The sequence below is a fragment of the Festucalex cinctus genome, chromosome 2, assembly GCF_051991245.1.
Source record: "Festucalex cinctus isolate MCC-2025b chromosome 2, RoL_Fcin_1.0, whole genome shotgun sequence".
In the NCBI taxonomy this organism is placed as follows: domain Eukaryota; kingdom Metazoa; phylum Chordata; class Actinopteri; order Syngnathiformes; family Syngnathidae; genus Festucalex; species Festucalex cinctus.
Genome location: NC_135412.1, coordinates 3,595,732 through 3,613,147, shown reverse-complemented (window position 1 = coordinate 3,613,147; position 17,416 = coordinate 3,595,732). Strand labels below are relative to the sequence as shown.

Genomic DNA, 17,416 nt, shown 5'->3' with positions numbered 1-17,416 from the left:
CAGGCTTTTTTTACGCATGTGTTCAGTTTGTTGGCTACATGATGGCTCATTGCAGTTGGTTGCTAGCTTAGCGTATACAGCAGACTAAGACTGCTATATAAGCACACATGCCTTGTTGTATGTCCCTACATGAATTTTGGCTGGTCAGTTAAGGTAGACTTTAGCAGCTCATACTTTAGGTTGGGATTTGTTTTTGTGGGACGGCCTTACTTGTCTCTCCTGAAGTTATTTTAAATACATTGACGAGACCAGTGCTACTTGGGTCAAACGCAGCATTCTAGAGAAAAACAAAAAAACTCCGAAATAGAAGTTGCAAAGAGAGACATCAGACATGCAGGCGTCTTTTTTTTGCAGAACTCTAAAAGTGCCTGCATTCACTCTGTTGAATGACAAACTGTGGCTAGTGAAACCACACAATCGCGCACGCACGCACACACGCAGTGGAAGTGGGCCACTCAAATAGCGATTATGGGGAGCAGAGAAAAGAATGTCCCTCCACGTTATTCACACCCTTCCCCCCCAACCGGATGCCCCTTCCTCACTTCATTCATACTTGTTCATAGGCTTAGGAGGAAATAAAACATCCGAGCATGCCTGGAAGGAAATATTAATTTAAATAGGGCCATGATTTATTTCCCAAAAGAGTGTTTTGGCTGAGAAAGTAAAGGAGGAGGAGGAGAGTATGGAGGTGCTTGTCAATTGCGTAACCCAGGAAAGGATTTCTTTACACATGCCTACATATTTAATGTGTTGGTCCGCTGCTTGTTGACACTTCTGATGCGTTTCCACTACGTGTTGTTCCGATACTGGTATCGGCAGAGGTGCCGATACTGCATTAAAACAGTGGTATCGGTATCGGTGAGTACTCACAAGTAACATGCCGATACCATTAATTTCAAAGCTAATATAGGATTTTGGAAGCAGCATTTTGTGTCTTGCTGGTGCACAACATTCATTGATATGTGACATGTTCACTGCATGCCGATCTAAGATATCCTATTGGCCCTTGAATGCTCTGAACCAATGGCAGGACAGCTTTTTCATGTTGAGGAAAAAAAAAAACTTAGGTATCGTATCGGCCGATACTGTAACGCTGAGTATCGGAATCGGTATCGGGGGCCAAAAAACGGTATCGGAACAACACTAGTTTCCACTACGGCTCAACAACACCGTCAAACTTTCCAACACTTGACAAGCATCCACCCTCACCCGACAGAAGTAACACGCAAATCCATGTGTTTTGGCAGTGAGGATAAAAAACACAGACTACTCACTCTGGTTCATCTGTCCTTCCCTCCTTCCTCTCTTTAGTCTTTGCTCTGGTCTCTTGAGATCTCCTTAATCTGTTGAAATTTAGAGGTTTCTGGGGTTGGCGTAAGACTCTGATTTTGTAACCATGTGGATTGTGGATGTGGAGGTGTGTAGTCAGTGCTGGATTTCACTTTGATTTATCTTTCTTTTCTTTGACCTTTCCTCTGGTCTCCTGACCTTCTGAACTTCAAGACTCTGGCGAGACTCTGAAGTATCCGGTTAAGGTGAAGGGTAATGGCATTTTTATTAGGTTTTAGGTGAATTAATGAGTATAAATTTACACGTATTTACCCGCATGTGCACATGCACGCACACACACAAACGCACAAAAGACATAAAAAAAAATAAATAAAAATAAAAGAGAGAGAGAGCAATGATGTTAAGATGTTGAATGAACAATTCTGAGCTCTCTCTTAGGGGGAAAATAAAAACTAATAAATAAATAAATAAATAAAAATACACAGACTGCTTTACTGACCCACAACAGCTACCTTGTACTGTTATATCGTTAATCTTGTTGCAATACACACCATTTATTCAAGAACAATTTGCTGTATCTGGCAATGAAAGCAATACTTTTAATCACAGCGTCAAACCACCGAGACACACGCCCAGTCCTTTGTTCCCTGCAGCTTTTAATTGTTGCTAAACACACACTGCCAGTTCAAACACAGCAGCCAGCTGTTAATGGCTGCAAATGCTAATGGCCAGTCAAAGTTCAAAGTCCCGACAAGCTGGACTGCTTCGGCCACCATGTACACAGACGAGCACAAAATCCGGCTTGAGGGCAACGCAAACAAGCAAAAGCATGTACAGTATGTTAGTAAGGATGACACGCACACGCCGCAGGGGTCCACTCGTCAAATACCGACAGAGAAATGGACAGTTGCGTTTTCAACACACGCGTGCGGGCTTGTAGCAATGCCAGGATTTACCAGTCACTGTGCAGCTGCGTGTGCACACACTCTTGTAAGTGAAGCAGAGCTCTATTATGGGGCATTACGGTGAGGCTTTACCAAAATGCCATCTGTCACCGATACGCACACACACGCACACACACAAAATGCTTGACAAAAAAGTGGGTCACCCAGGCCGACAGCGATGTGGAATGTGTATGTGTCGTGTCGTGTCGTGTCGTCCATTGCCAACCCCAAAGACAGAATTAGGGATAAGAGGAAAATTGTAGCCAGAAAGGTTGGTCACAAAAGATTTTATATTTACAAAGCACACTGAGTGCCAAGCTGCAAATTGGTTTGTGGTTGAGTTGGATAATTTGGCTGCTGCCGTGAAGTGATGCTTGTCAAACTGTTGAGGAGGGAAAAAATAGTGGAATGAAAAAACAAAAACAAAGGTATGCACATTCAAGAATGAGTTGCCCTACAGTTAAAGCAGTGGCAAAAGTCTGACTGAGTGTTAGATGACTTTGATCTTATTAGTTATTACGATAGAAAGCCAAATATAACTGAGAACAACTTTAAACAAGACAAACTATAGACAAGTGATGACTATTAGTACACAAGTTTGTTCTACAGTCGTGAAAAAAACAAAATGCACCTGACACCAGCAGCGCATGCAGTGCAGTGCTAAAGTTAAACGTGTCCTAATCAAAAGGTCAACAATTGCCTGAGAGAGGGGAAGGTGATCCATCTGCTGAAAGGTTAGTAATAGTACCTGAATGGGAAATTCATTCTGACTCCATAGGTCAGAGCAGTGTCGACTGTGTTCTTCAAAAATTATATACTGGGCTTTATGCCAATTTGATCGCCTGGATTGTTGCAATCGGACGTTATTTGGCATTTTTATGCGAGATCAGTGATCGACAGTAATGTCATAATTTGCGCAAGCAGTCATTGACATCATTGATTGGATCCGCAAAATAAGACATAGAGGAAAAACAACCAGAGTTATTCTGTGCTGCCAAAGGGTACATGTGAACCCGAAAGATGATCAAAAAAAAATAAATTATATATATATATATATATATATATATATATATATATATATATATATATATATATATATTATAGATATACTCAATATTAAAAAGTTGCCACTGATTAGCAAATATCCTCCTCCTCCTCAAAAAAAAAAAAAAAAAAAAAAAAAAAAAAAAGTTACTACTCAAGAGTTGAGTACTCAATACTTGTAACGGTCTGGAAAAACTGTCGTACAAACATCCCTAAAGATAACAATTATTAAACTTTCGAGATTGTGTAAATAAATCAGACCTTGACCCAGCAGAAAGTGGAAGAAATGAGTTTTGCTTCTAAAATTGAATTACCTTTATTCACCACAGTGCTTTCGAGAGAAATGGTCTAATTTCAGTCGTAAATACTTCATTTATATCCGCTGAAACATGGATGGTGGGCCACAAATGGCCCCTGGGCAGCAGTTTGGACACCTCTGCCTTGTGTGGATGCAGGTGTTCAGTAGCTCCTTGAGGAGCAAATGCAGTCCACTACAACCCCCATTGCCGTACGTTATTACACTTCGTCCGACATGCATGCAGCACAGCTCACATTCCAGCCTGCATTATGGGAGCTCAGCACTTCTAATCCTGACTTGGCAAAACAGAAAGTAAACAGCAAGCACCAATATCTTAACTGCCTTTGAGAGAGTGTGTGAGGGCTAGGCTACCTGTCTGAATAGCAAACACACACACACAAATATGCATAACAATTTGACATTCAACGCAAATAATAGTTTGTTTCAATGTTGTTTCAGGAGAACAACAGGAAGAACACAAACACTATCTGTGCATAGGCCAAAACATAAATACACTAGGGATGCAACGATATCCAAACATCACGATACGATATCACGATATCAAGGCCACGATAAGATAATTAATCATTTAAAGAAGGTCACAATATTGTAAAAAAATAAATAAATAAAAAATAGCTCATACTAAAAAAGCACAATATTGTGCTTTTGTACATAACAGCAATGCATATAAACAACCTACAATCTCTAATAACAATATTGAGGCACTTACTTGCAAATGCAAGCATACATTGATCGCTTCACAAGCAAATTAGGTTCCCCTTCATCTGACAATTAGCATATATTTTAAACACAGAAGGCCAAAACATCCATAACAAAAATTAAATTGCACTAATAAACTAGCCACTAGAGGGTGCTAGAACTGCACAATTGGAAATCAACCTGACTTTTTTTAACAGATGTGTTCCTTTTAAATATTGTGAACATGACGACGACGATATTGTGGCAGTTTTAATATTACGATGTCACGATACTGCCCTTCTCGTTACATCCCTAAAATACACACACAAGCGCAAACACTGCTTCAATATATGCTTTTAACCTCTGGATAAAATCCATGCTTTGTATTATGTAAGGCTGATGGAGAGTGATGCTTTCAGAATGCTACCATGAAACAAAATCAATGATGATGACAAAAGGCAAGTCATGTTCTTTCATTCATTATCCTAATCCAGATCCTTATGCCTTAAGCATAGGTGTCAAACTGCAGTCCTCGAGGGCCCCAGTCCTGCGGGTTTTGGAGGTTTCCCCCTTTCAACACAGCTGATTCATATTTAAGCTCATCAGCAAGCTCTGCAGGAGCCTGATAATTATCCTGATCCTTGAATCAGGTGCGTTGGAGTAGGGAAACCTGGAAAACATGCAGGACTGTGGCCCTCGAGGACCGGATCTTGACACATTCGCCTTAAGGGAACATTGAGCGATGATCAGCTGATTCAAAAAATTATTCCTCATGGAGCAACATGAGGTCATTTGTGGATTTTCCAACAATCTGTACAGGGTGTTTAAAGTATAAGTCAACATTTGTTGACAATAATATGTTGTATGTGACCTCACTAGTCTAAACATGACATACTGATTAATATTACATTTGTGGAATATGAGTTATGAGGCGACCGTTTTGCCACTTGCTGTCAACTGAAGATGACATCGCAGTTGCTCAGGGCTGAGGCAACAACCAATCACAGCTCTCCTGTTTTGTGCAGCTGCGCTTTTATTGGTTGTTACCTGAGACCCAAGAAACATTGATGTCATCTTCAGTAGGTAGCAAGTGGCAAAATGGCCGCCCCCCTGAGATGGATAAAAAATGGCTTTATTTTGCTGCTTTACTCATATTTAGCTAGCACAATATTAAACAGAATAACATATTTAGACTAGGACTGCATTAAACATTGTCAAGAATTTTTGGGGGGCTCATTTCCACTCTAAGTGCGAACTTCGAAGGCGACACTTTAGTTCCTTTCAAATATAACACTGACAAAAAAACAACGGCAAACAATATTGCCAGATAGGTGACAGAAGCTCATGTGTTTGAGTTTGAGTCCTGGCACCTCCTGACAACTGCCGAGGTACCGCTGAGCAAAGCAATGACATCACAGCCCATAACGCCCACGTTCATAGATAGCCATTTCCTACATACTACATGTCTACATTTTGTCACATTTTGCGCATTATAGACCGAAAAAAAAATCCATTAAAATTAATTAGCTCATCTTAACCCTAACCACAATGTTTGGATTTCCACTTCAAAATCTTACAGAAGTAAACTGTGACCATCACACTCCATTGGACAGATTAACAAGCGCAAGACATGCCAGCAAATAAAGATTGGGCTTTATTTATTTCCTAACATATGGGAGCACTTAATATTATTGATATGTAAGAATATTTTTTGATTTGTTTACTTCAATATGCACAAGTGAAACATCCACTTTTATCAGGTGGCTAACTTAAACTAAAGTAGCATACTAGCATGGTCATACAAACTACCCAGAACACTGATGCCAGTTTTGCACCTATTAGGAACAACAACAACAAAAAAAAGCTACAAAACAAAAAACAACGTGTGAACTTTTGACAAGTCACTCTACCTGTCATCATCTTCAGTTGCAGCCAAAGCCTGGTGATGTCAAAGCACAGTTGAGATACTCGGTTGACAGCCATGATTGCTGGGACCTAGTTGACCCTTTCTCCGATGCGTGCACACACAAAAAAACACGCACACGCCCGAGAGCACCCCCGCACACAGCCGCATGCTGTCAGAGAACATCCCAGTGGAAGTTCCGGCACCGGCAGTCCATTTCTGCACAGCTGAGGGCTGAAGCCGCTCACTGAGCTGTCACGGCACAGTGGTGGCACACACACACTTGAATACAAAGTATCCCCCTGGTAGGCGGAGCTACAGAAGCTCCGCCCCCAGTTTCACATTTTACCCCGTTTCTGCACAAGAGCATCAGTGCTATGGAGGACCAAAACTGCCAAAATTCGAAATAAATAAATGACTAAATAAATAAATGACTAAAAGTGAAAGTAAAAATGAATATAAAAAATATATAATTCTAAAATTGTATCTAAAAAAATAAATATAAATTGAAATAAAACCGTTTTTATTTTCACTTTTAGTCATGTATTTATTTATTTATTTAGACATGTATTTATTTAGTCATTTATTTATCTCTTTATTTAGTCATTTATTTATTTATTTATTTTGTCATTTATTTATTTATTTCAGCATTTATTTATTTAGTCATTTATTTATTTTGAATTTTGGCAGTTTTGAGCCGTACAGCCAAGTCGAAATGTTATTCAAATGAAACGGTAAAGTCAATTCATTTACGTGCACGTTGAATTCAGAATCACTCAGAGTGAACATGCTGCATAAACACATGTTTCCATATTCGTGGTTTTGGGATTGGGATTAGGATTAGGCCTAAACAAATGACACTAAAAACAAAGCTAGATGGTTTTTGTTTGTTTTTTTGGGTTTTTTTTTTACTGCAGCCTATTTCCTGTCTTTGTTTTCACTCTGTGGTCATTTATTAAAATATTTACACATCATGTTTAAACCACCCACTGAGAAATATTTCTATCTTTCCACTGAAATGAGATCATTGTGGATTAAATCTGAACACAGACAGACATGCGTCCACGGGATGTAAAGGAGACGTGTGGGTGTCTGTGTGTGTGTGTGAGGGGGGTGGGTAGCAGAATATAGGAAATGTATTTATTTGATACTCTTCCGCTGCCGGTCGATGGATGGTAAACAGGAAGACGCCAATTGAGAGGCAACTCGGACGGCAGAGGAAATAGGCTCATTCATCACACACGGCAGGTTATGGTTTCATGGTTGGTTGTTTGCTATTGTGTTGTCACTGAATTTACTACCAAACTGATATTGTGGAACGGTTAAAGAAGAGATCATTAGACAAATGTTGATCTGGGGAGTGCGCATAATTGGGAATGGGTTCTCCTTTACCCAGCAGCTGTCAACCACCTGTCTCCAGATTTGGACCAAACTAAATCAGCTTTTCCATGCCAATATACGTATGCCACCCCTCAACGTTGCTATAAAAAAAAAAAAAAAAAAAAAAAAAAAAAAATCCTGTTAAATGTGTTAGTTACTGTATTATGTCAACATGACTAATGTGTCATTCAAAGGTGGTCAAATACGTTTGCGCCTTACTGGACATGATGGAAGCATGTCCGATTAAGTAACTGAAATAATGAACAACACAGTGTGACCAATCTTGTGATTTTGTTTCGATGAAAGAGGAAGTGTCCCCAACGCCACATATGAATACACAACGCACAAACATATGGGAAGGTCACACACTGGAATCAGTTATGAGCAGGTGATTTGGTTGCGCAAGTCACAAGCAATATCCTCTTGCAATTTTATTATAAACAGGCGACTTTGTAGTATTAGAGACTTATAGAGAAAGCAACGATTGATTTTTTTTTTTCCTTTAAAAGTCCGCCAGCAGGTTGATTATCAAGAGACAGAAGCGGATAGAAGTGCTGAACACAAATAACTATTTTGTGTTCAACATCTTGTCGTGAAATAAACATTGCCCGATGTGAGCGCTAAAAACTAGGGATGTCCCAATAAGGGCAATATCGTGATATCGTGATATTAAAACTGCCACGATATCGTCGTCGTCATGTTCACAATATTTAAAAGGAACACATTTGTTAAAAAAAAGTCAGATTGATTTCCATTTGTGCAGTTCTAGCACCCTCTAGTGGCGAGTTTATTAGTGCAATTTAATTTTCATTAGGGATGTTTTGGCCTTCGATGTTTAATATCTATGCTAATTGTCAGATGAAGGGGAACCTAATTTGCTTGTGAAGCGATCAATGTGTGCTTGTATTAGCAAGCAAGTGCCTCAATATTGTTATTAGAGATTGTAGGTGTAGGCATAGATCTGCACTGCACATCCTAAGTCGCTCCGGTTCGGCCACTATACAGTATGGCAGTAACAGATGTCAGAGCACCACTAACCCCGGGTTTTCACTGGATGCGGTTGCGGTGCGGTTGCGGTGCGGTGCGTCTTGACTGCGTGCTCCGGACGGGTCAATTTTTTTGTCAATCCACACCGGCTCCGCACAGCTGCGGTCCGGCAGCTCCGTCGCCGCCCACTTCCCAATGTGTCTCGCGGGACCGCGCGCGCGCGATCATGTGGCATTTCACAACGACAAACATACAGAAAGTCTGCTCAACAGAGAAGCAGAAAGATATGAGATTCCATGCAGCATCCTTTTTTTGGTTGTCCTTGTAAAGTATATTAATAACGAGAGTCGGGTCAGTGCGGGTCCACTCTTTATTTCTGTCTTCCGGGTCCGGCTGCCGCTCAGTACGGCAAGCGAGACGGGCACAACAAGCAATCGCGAACATCAAACTCACAATACATTACAGTCCTTATAAAAAGGATGTGCCGTGTCATATATTATTTTGTGGTTTTCCACCTCCAATATAAACCTCTCCTCGTCCATGTTCGCTGGTGTCTAAACCGTGAATGAGCACATGGCCCGGCGACGCCCACGTCACGTTTTGCTGAAAAACTTGCGAAATAGGAGCTGGCGAGTATTTTATTCTGAAAGGTAACCGGAAATTTATTTTTAAACTGCCTCGGTCTTCCTGTCGCGCTCGATGTGTTTTGTGCTAGCTTGCCATTTGCCGGAGGCCTACCGCTGCGGCGTCCGGCAAAAATAGAAAATAGGCTATCCTTGCGGAAGGCTTGCGGCACGCCGCAAGCCTTCCGCAGTCAACACGCAACGCACCCGCAAGCGGTGTAGACTGCACCATTCGAATGAATGGAATCTAATTGCTTGCGTCGCCGGACCGCACTGCAACCGCACCGCAACCGCATCCAGTGAAAACCCGGGGTAAGACGAGTCAGAAGCTGTTAAGTGGCACCACATGTGCAAGAGTGCTGTAGTAAATACTAAAAATACACAGATCCGCTCTAAATAAAGACCAAAGGAAATGGATCAGAGTAGCCTTAGCAAGCAATTGAGGTCCAAAAATATACTCACTATAACAGGTTCTATCATCACACACACACTCACTGACAGGCACACACAATTTATGTAAATGTCTTATCAAACCACCTTGAATAAACAAGGATGTGGTACTTTCTCAGAACCAGCTGTTCTCCTCCCAGGCTGTAAAAATATGTAATGCGATCTGTGGCAAAACATTTTGAACTTTAATTGCCACAAACCCCAATCGTCGCTTTGTGGTTGATGTTGTCTAACATTGAAGAGGAGAACTCGAATGAGCTGACAGGGCTTTGAAGGGTATATTTAACTAAAAAGCAGCTTAAATTATTTTTCAAATTCAATGAGCACATCCTGAAGACCTTAAAAGCTGGACAAGTCAAGCTCCTGGGTGACGGATGACATCATTAAAAAGACAGCAGCTCATTTGTTGGCCATGATTGCACACTTACTAAATTGTTCTCCTGTTCATGCACACTGAGGCAACAGTGGAAGTAGGTGAAATAAGACAAAAGGCAAACAGACTTACAATGCAGCTGTTGACAGCTCCGGCTGTATCTGTAGTAGCTCTCCATCTCCGCCAGTGAGATGCAGACAAACCGCTCACCTCCATGCTCCTTCCCACCGTTCGCCTCTTTGGTGCCCATCTTCATCGCCACAGGTTAAGAAACAAGTACTGCCCAACTTATCCTGCACTCCTTATTGCATTTGATGCATCCGGCAGTCTCTCGCTCTCCTTGCACAATTACACCTGTCAAACTAGCGTGATCACACCTCCTTTTTTTTTTTTCCCCGCCTCCCTGCTGCTCTGCAGATAAGTATCAGACCAAATGAGACATGGTGATGTGCAGTTCCATTTTGTGGCCTGACCCCAAAACACACATCCCTGATCCCACGTTACACTCGCATGCAGACACAAACACAAACACAGACACAGACACATGCACAGACACATGCACCTGTGAGCATGCGATCTGCTCATTGCACAGTCAATGATGTGGATAAGCTATTTCTAGGGATGGGTTAAAAAAATAAATAAAATATATATATATATATATATATAATCGATTTTCCTTTTCGATTATTAAAACCATCAATTGATTGTTTTAATATCTTTTTCCCCCCTAACGTAACAAGAAAATTTAATTTTAAAGGCCATTTTCCCCGTCGTAGTTTTCTTGAAATTTACTGTTCACGTGAATTTGAAAGTATTTTCTTACATTTATGAAAGACCTGACTTAGAGCACTTTAAGACAATTCAGAATCTTTGTAACTTATATTTACAATTATTGGATTAGAATTATGGAAACATTGTCATCTCATCCATGCTGATGTCAATGTTTGTGTAACACTTCACTGATAACGTGTTATTTTCATTAAATAAATCATTTAACCAGTCACTGCGGCTGCAAAATTTCATTTGTTCCTTTTCAAATTTTTTATCATGTCTTTTATTTAAGAATTGATGTTTCATAATTAATATCGAATTGAACTGAGGTTACCTTGCTCTCGCTTTTTTTATTTTTTATTATGAGCTCTCTTTTAAAATATTGTGATCTTTTTTAAATATCGCCAACGCCCCCACAATATCGTGATAATTATTGTATCGTGACCTTCATATCGTGATATCGTATCTTGATGTTTGGATATCGTTACATCCCTACTAAAAACATGCAAGCTTGTATTTACACTAAGTTTCAAGTGACAAAATTCAGATTTTATTTTAATTATTATTATTATTATTATATTTATTTATTTATTTATTTATTTATTACTTCCATGTTTTCTTTCCCACGTTTTTGACTGATGTTGACACTTATAGTTGATTACATGTATGTACACGATATCTGTTCATGCGGACTGTTTTACGTGTTTAGTATGTGAACAAAATTACAGTTCAGGCTCACTTGAAAGGTACAATTAAATCAAAGCAAATCTTTCTAGATTTCTAGATTAGAACTGAGGTGAATTGAGTCGAAACGGGGGGGGAAACATCGAAATCGAATCGAATTCAACTCTTGTGAATCGAAATCGAATTGAGGAAATTTGAATCGATACCCAGCCCAAGTAATCCTCCACTTAAACTGCAAAATTTGAATGTACTTTCAAGTGACCATAAGCCAGCAAGTGGAAAGTGCTAGCATTAGCATAGCTCCACCTCGATACCAAACTACTGCTACTGAATGATTCGCCTGCGCCTTCAAAACACACATCAGTTGCCCGAAGGGATCGCGCACTGTTTACTTAGAAATGCTCAAACACAAAATGTCCCAACAAAACAAGGCAAAGTCCTAAGGCCTGTCTGGTTTCATGCACCGTGAGAAAACACGGATTCGGCAAGATAAACATTCCCATGTAACAATTCAGCGTCGGCTGTAACCATATCAACTCGTGACCCGAAACGTAATGTAAGTCCACGCTCACCTGTCTTGTCGATCCGCGAGTACTCTGGTTTCTTTTTTTGTCCCGCTCCTCCACAGCAAAGACAGCAATTCATGATAAACAGTACAAACGCGCTTGCTTGTGCGGCTGCGACCTTATTCTTTTCTCATATAGTCAAATTGATTGCTCAACCTGTGGTGGCAAGTCAGATGAGCCACAAATCTGCATGCGGGCGTATAAAGCCATAAAGTCTGTTAGCAATTAGCCACTTGCAAAATCTAATCAGTTACTAAAAGGTCAAGCTGCCGCGTACCAGTGGCAGTACAACACAAACTGCTACAGAAACGACTGTATGGCGGCTAATCTGAAGGTGTTAATTTGTGTCGTTTCCATGATATGTACAGTACAAGGCAAAGACAACACTGACCTGAGGTGGGATGATGGCCGCCGGTGATATTCGATGCATGTCCAGCATGTGAGCCAAAAGACAAACCGTGAAGCAGTCGACTCAACAAAGTCTGAACCTCTTGTATCAACTCCACCATGGACATGGTCCCGGTCAACTGATGTCATATTAACATGGCTCGGCTAGCCCGGTACTAGCCCACCGCTTGCTGTTTGTGCATGTTTATTTTTCTTAATGTCTGGTCGGCTTTATCACAGGAAGAGAGAGGAGGAGGTTGTCCTCTGACATCACCCACCGCCTCCTTTCAACTTAACGTACCGAATGAATTTGCAAACCGCCCTTCTGGGCACGACGGAAGATTGACTGGCGCCTTCCGTTCCAGAAAAAAAAAGCAAATAATTACTGCCAACTTACAGAGTGTACTGTATAGTTACGTGCACTACCTGATTTCGCCAATGGAATAAAACAACTCCATAATTAAAGTATTAACTCATTTGCTCCCAATAACGTGTAAATACGTTTTTTATGTAAGTGTCCCAAAGACGTATTTATACGTTGTTGTTTTGTTTTGTTTTTTTATGCTAGACTATACAGAAGGCTTTGATGCAGCCTCTCAACTGCAAAGAACGGTTGCAGAAATGGTAGTTATTACACAAACGACCAGCAGGTGGCAGCAGAGCAAAGGAGATCAACCAACGTAAGTGAACAACAAACCGGAGGCGAACTGGAGAGGGTAGAAGAAGAGTGACTGGCATGTGGACTGACATGACATGACAAGGTTTGAGTGGCTTCACGTCAGCGGTTGTTCAGTTTTCCAAGCAGACTATCGAAGGAGGCCCAACAAACTAATAATCGGAGCCCACTGATTGCTGCCTCAAAAAATTATTTTGCTCCCGCATTAGAGGCTGTGTTTTACTGGTGCTGTCTTCACAGAATGGCATCATACTGTAGTTCAGTGCTTCTCAATTTTATTCAGTCATGACCCCCCCCAAAAGTTTATTTATTATTAGGGATGCACGATAATGCTATTTTCAACCGATACCGATAAACCAATAATTTAGAAGTGCCGATGTCGATAACCGATAAGTAAGCCGATAATTGTTTGCAAAATTAACTTGAATACAAATGTACTTTCAAGTCCTACTATAAGTCTAACAAATACATTGAAACATTGTCTAAACTTTGCACAATGTTTCAATGTATGTAAAACACCATGAAGCTGAATTTTATTGATATGAGCCACAACCACAACAAACGTGGCATGTCTATAATTATTGCTGGATTTCTTATTATCTGGTTTATCTGTATGAAATCAAATTGCCGATAATTATCGGCAGGTTTCTCTATTATCTGTTTTATCTGCTTGACGTCAAATTGGTCGATAAGTGCCGATAATTATCGGCCAACGATATTATCGTGCATCACTATTTATTAGGGGTGTTAAAAAAATCGATTTGGCAATATATCGCGATACTAAAGCACGCAATTCTCGAATCGATTCAATAGGCAGCCGAATCGATTTTTTAACATCCATTTTTGATGAAAAAATATTCAACAAAACGTCTAACTTTCACACCTTAATCATGGAAGAATGTTATATTAATGGAACATTAAGCCTTAAGATTTTAATTCAATGCTGTTCTAATATGAAAAAAGGTTACAACCTGTTTGTTAAATACAGTGGCTCACAGTTATAAAACTGAAGTTTGAGATCAATAAATAATACATTTTCATACAAATCTTACAGTGTACATGTACAAGTTTACTGAATGGTATTTTCTAAATTTGAGTAAAAAAAAAAAAAATCGCAACAATCGACTTGTAAATTCATATCGGGATTAATCGGTATTGGATCGAATCGTGACCTATGAATCGTGATACGGATCGTATCGTCAGGTACTTGGCAATTCACACACCTACTATTTATTATTATTATTTTGTTGTCGTTTTAGTGGTGTAGATAAGAGATAGTGTATATTAAGAAGGTTAGCTATATTATTATAGAGACCTACAGTTGAAGTCATGACGTGAGCAGTCCCGCAATGCAACTGAAAGATTGGTTTCCTACCACTGATTGTCGACAGCACCTCCGGTGTTTGCTCCAGCTCGTCTTCCACCGACAGCTTTGCTCTCATCCCGGTGATGTGAAAAGGTCATAACCCTCTTCCTCGCATGCGTCTTCACAGCCTGAAAAAGGCAAACCACAGCGACTGCAGTAAGCAAGTACAAGAAACCCTCAACTTCTGCTTCATTTCAAGGAAGGCATCCTAAACGCTCCCGTTGGGTTTGTTTCTTAGGTGCGTACAAACTGTTAATGGGTCAAAGTGACAAGCTACATGTTTCGTCATAAAAATGGCAGATCATCACATCATATGAAAATAGACTTGAGGCTGTAATTGCTGCTAAAAGCGGCATCAATAAAGTATCGAGCAACGGCTTTTAAATACTTGTACATCTTTAATAACTTTGCAAATGTTCACATTCAATTTAGGAATCAAAATAATTCCTGACATACGAGATGGAATCTTAATTTCAAATATACCATCAGTTTTCCATAAATCACATGAGATGAACAATCAAAGCGTTCCCTGGCACAATTACAAGTTTTCTCACAGTAGTTCCTTTCATTAACTTTTAACAATAGAGCAGCATGGCTCCAGTCATAAGGATGGAAATCTTGTGATGGAGCAGACTAAATAAAGACCAAGGCGTAATCCACATGCGCCACAATGTGACACTGGGAACAAGTGGCCAACTGGCAAAGTTTCTCAAGAGAAATTTAAACTCAACACTTTAAGGTGTTTTCCAAATGTGGATTACAAGTTTATTGACAATGTAAAAGAAGAACCTGCTGCATTGTCTTGCTTGTAAGACAGCAAAGAATAGGAAGACGTAATTGAGTGTTTAAACATGGTTTAAGGCTGATAAGCCAGTGCAAGTGACATCTACAACCCCTGGCAAAAAAAAAAAAAAAAAAATGGAATCACTCAGCTGCCTGATTTTGTTGTTGTTGGGGGGGGAATCACAGACATGACATTCAGATGTCAATGAGGAAATAAAACAAATATCCAGATGTTCAGAATTTCTAATAGTAGAACCAGGGAAAAATGATTAGTCATTCTACTACTAGTCTTTCCACCTGACTTATTATGACCAAGCTCAACCTCCAACATGGCGGACAAACATACCAATTAATCTCATGATCATAAACTATTGGAGGACACCACACCTAAAAATTAAAAGTCAAAACAAAGCCTTTTCGATGAAAGGTGAAGCGTCTTTCAACAACCAAGAAGAAGCTAAATGCCTCGATTCAACTTTGGTTGCTCTTGAGTGCACTTCAAATGCATGGGATTACATCGACGTTTTCCTCATCATTTCTATTCAATGTTACCCACATAAAATCCAGTTACAGAACTACATAAAACAAATAACAATGAATTGTGGCCTAGCACCAGCCCACACCAAACGTTTTCCAAATAAACTACTACATAAACAGACAGCAGAAGAACGAAACGGGCTGATGCTGGTCAATCAGTGACACGTTGACCATGGACAACGGTCAAATTAAGTTTCTAAATACACAATATAAATGTCGGGGAAGGGAATTACCTTCTGCTCACAACTGGATGATGATGTGCTGAAAAATAAATAAGTTTCAACACTGATATGTCGAAAACGTGTTGGTTTGGAATGATGTATTATCTGATAAATGTGTCTGAACAGCTGAAAGATAGACAATTCATTAAACGTTCAAAACACTGTTAATGTTGTGAACGGTCACTACCCCTAGATGGCAGTAATGCCTCAGGCATACCGTGGTTCTACAGTTGTGTACGCAGTACCACTGATCTCCATATATGACTGGATAGCCGATAGCCCATACACGTCCGTACAAGCCGGTGAAGCGACAGGCGGCCATTTTGCTCCTCCCATCTCGCGAGCAGAGTACTACTACAGCTCGTCGGCTGGCCGGGGGTCGGGGGTGGGATTTATGGCCAAGCCTTTATAGGCCAAGACTTTTGAGGCTGCCATATTGCTACTCTCAAGAAACCTTCCTCGGCATAAATCCTATAAATTTACACTATCGAAATTGGATAACATTTGAGACGGTCCTTCGTAAAAACAGCATGATTTATGATGTTTTAAATTTGTTAAACATAAACAAGAGGACTACATATTACAACTTGCCTTAAATACATGTATAAATTATATGATTAATGATATTTACAGGAGCAAATGTGGACCTTTTTTTTAATTAAAGAATTACACAAATCTAATATTGGTGTCTAAGGAACTGAGCAATAAAAGGGGGATCTTCAATGCAGCACATATCGTCTTTTTTTTTTTTTTTTTTGAATGACCACCTTGCCACAAACAATCCCACTTTTAGTGACCACCCCGCCACAATATATTCAGATCAGTGACTACAACATTACGCCGCTTTCATAAGTGTCCGCACTGCGCCATCATGTGGCAGTTATTTGTCAAGACCTGAGCAAAGATGATTCACCAGTATCACTGTGGTACTGGAGGACTTGGGGAGGCGTTCGTTTTTTTTTTTTTTTTTGTTTTTTGTGAGGCTCAAATGATCACATAAAATATTATTTGGGTGTAAACTGTACAGTACATTATTGCCACACCACTCTCATCTTTATGTATTAACGATAACCATTGACAATTTTGTTAGCCTATTTTTTTTTTTTGTCGGGTTGTGACATCTTGTGGTAGAAAATAGAACTACGTGTGCTACCACTTCCAAAGTATGTGTGTAATTAGTACGGTTATGTTCCTTGGCTGAATTGGCTGGCAACCGGTTCAGGGTGTAGCCTACCTCGCCTCCAGCCCGAAGCCACCTGGGATAGACTCCGGCACCCCCGCGACCCTTGTGAGGAATATGCGGTTAAGAAAATGGATGAATAATTTATGCTACTGGTGAATGTACCTTCTGCATCCTCCTCGCCCATTGCATGTTATTGTAATTTTTTATTTATTAATGCATCGTCTCACAAGTCCTATTAGTCCTGTAAAACT

The 17,416-nt window shown here is 40.1% G+C and overlaps 1 protein-coding gene across 7 annotated transcripts in view; it reads right to left on the bottom strand.

Annotated features, from left to right (window-relative positions):
- Positions 1-16,225, bottom strand: part of mcf2la (mcf.2 cell line derived transforming sequence-like a) — a 37,837-nt gene extending 21,612 nt beyond the window's left edge. For 2 of the 7 annotated variants that reach the window (XM_077512268.1, XM_077512275.1), the window contains exon 1: positions 12,404-12,604. In XM_077512268.1, coding sequence (XP_077368394.1) covers positions 12,404-12,527 — 124 coding nt within the window. In that variant the 5' untranslated portion in view covers positions 12,528-12,604. Of the gene's footprint in view, positions 1-1,274; positions 1,344-6,185; positions 6,428-10,123; positions 10,248-12,403; positions 12,605-14,450; positions 14,570-15,570; positions 15,676-15,994 lie in introns of those variants that run through there. The other 5 variants (XM_077512272.1, XM_077512273.1, XM_077512274.1 and 2 more) reach the window with 5 other exon arrangements.
- Positions 16,226-17,416: the final 1,191 nt, after the last annotated feature.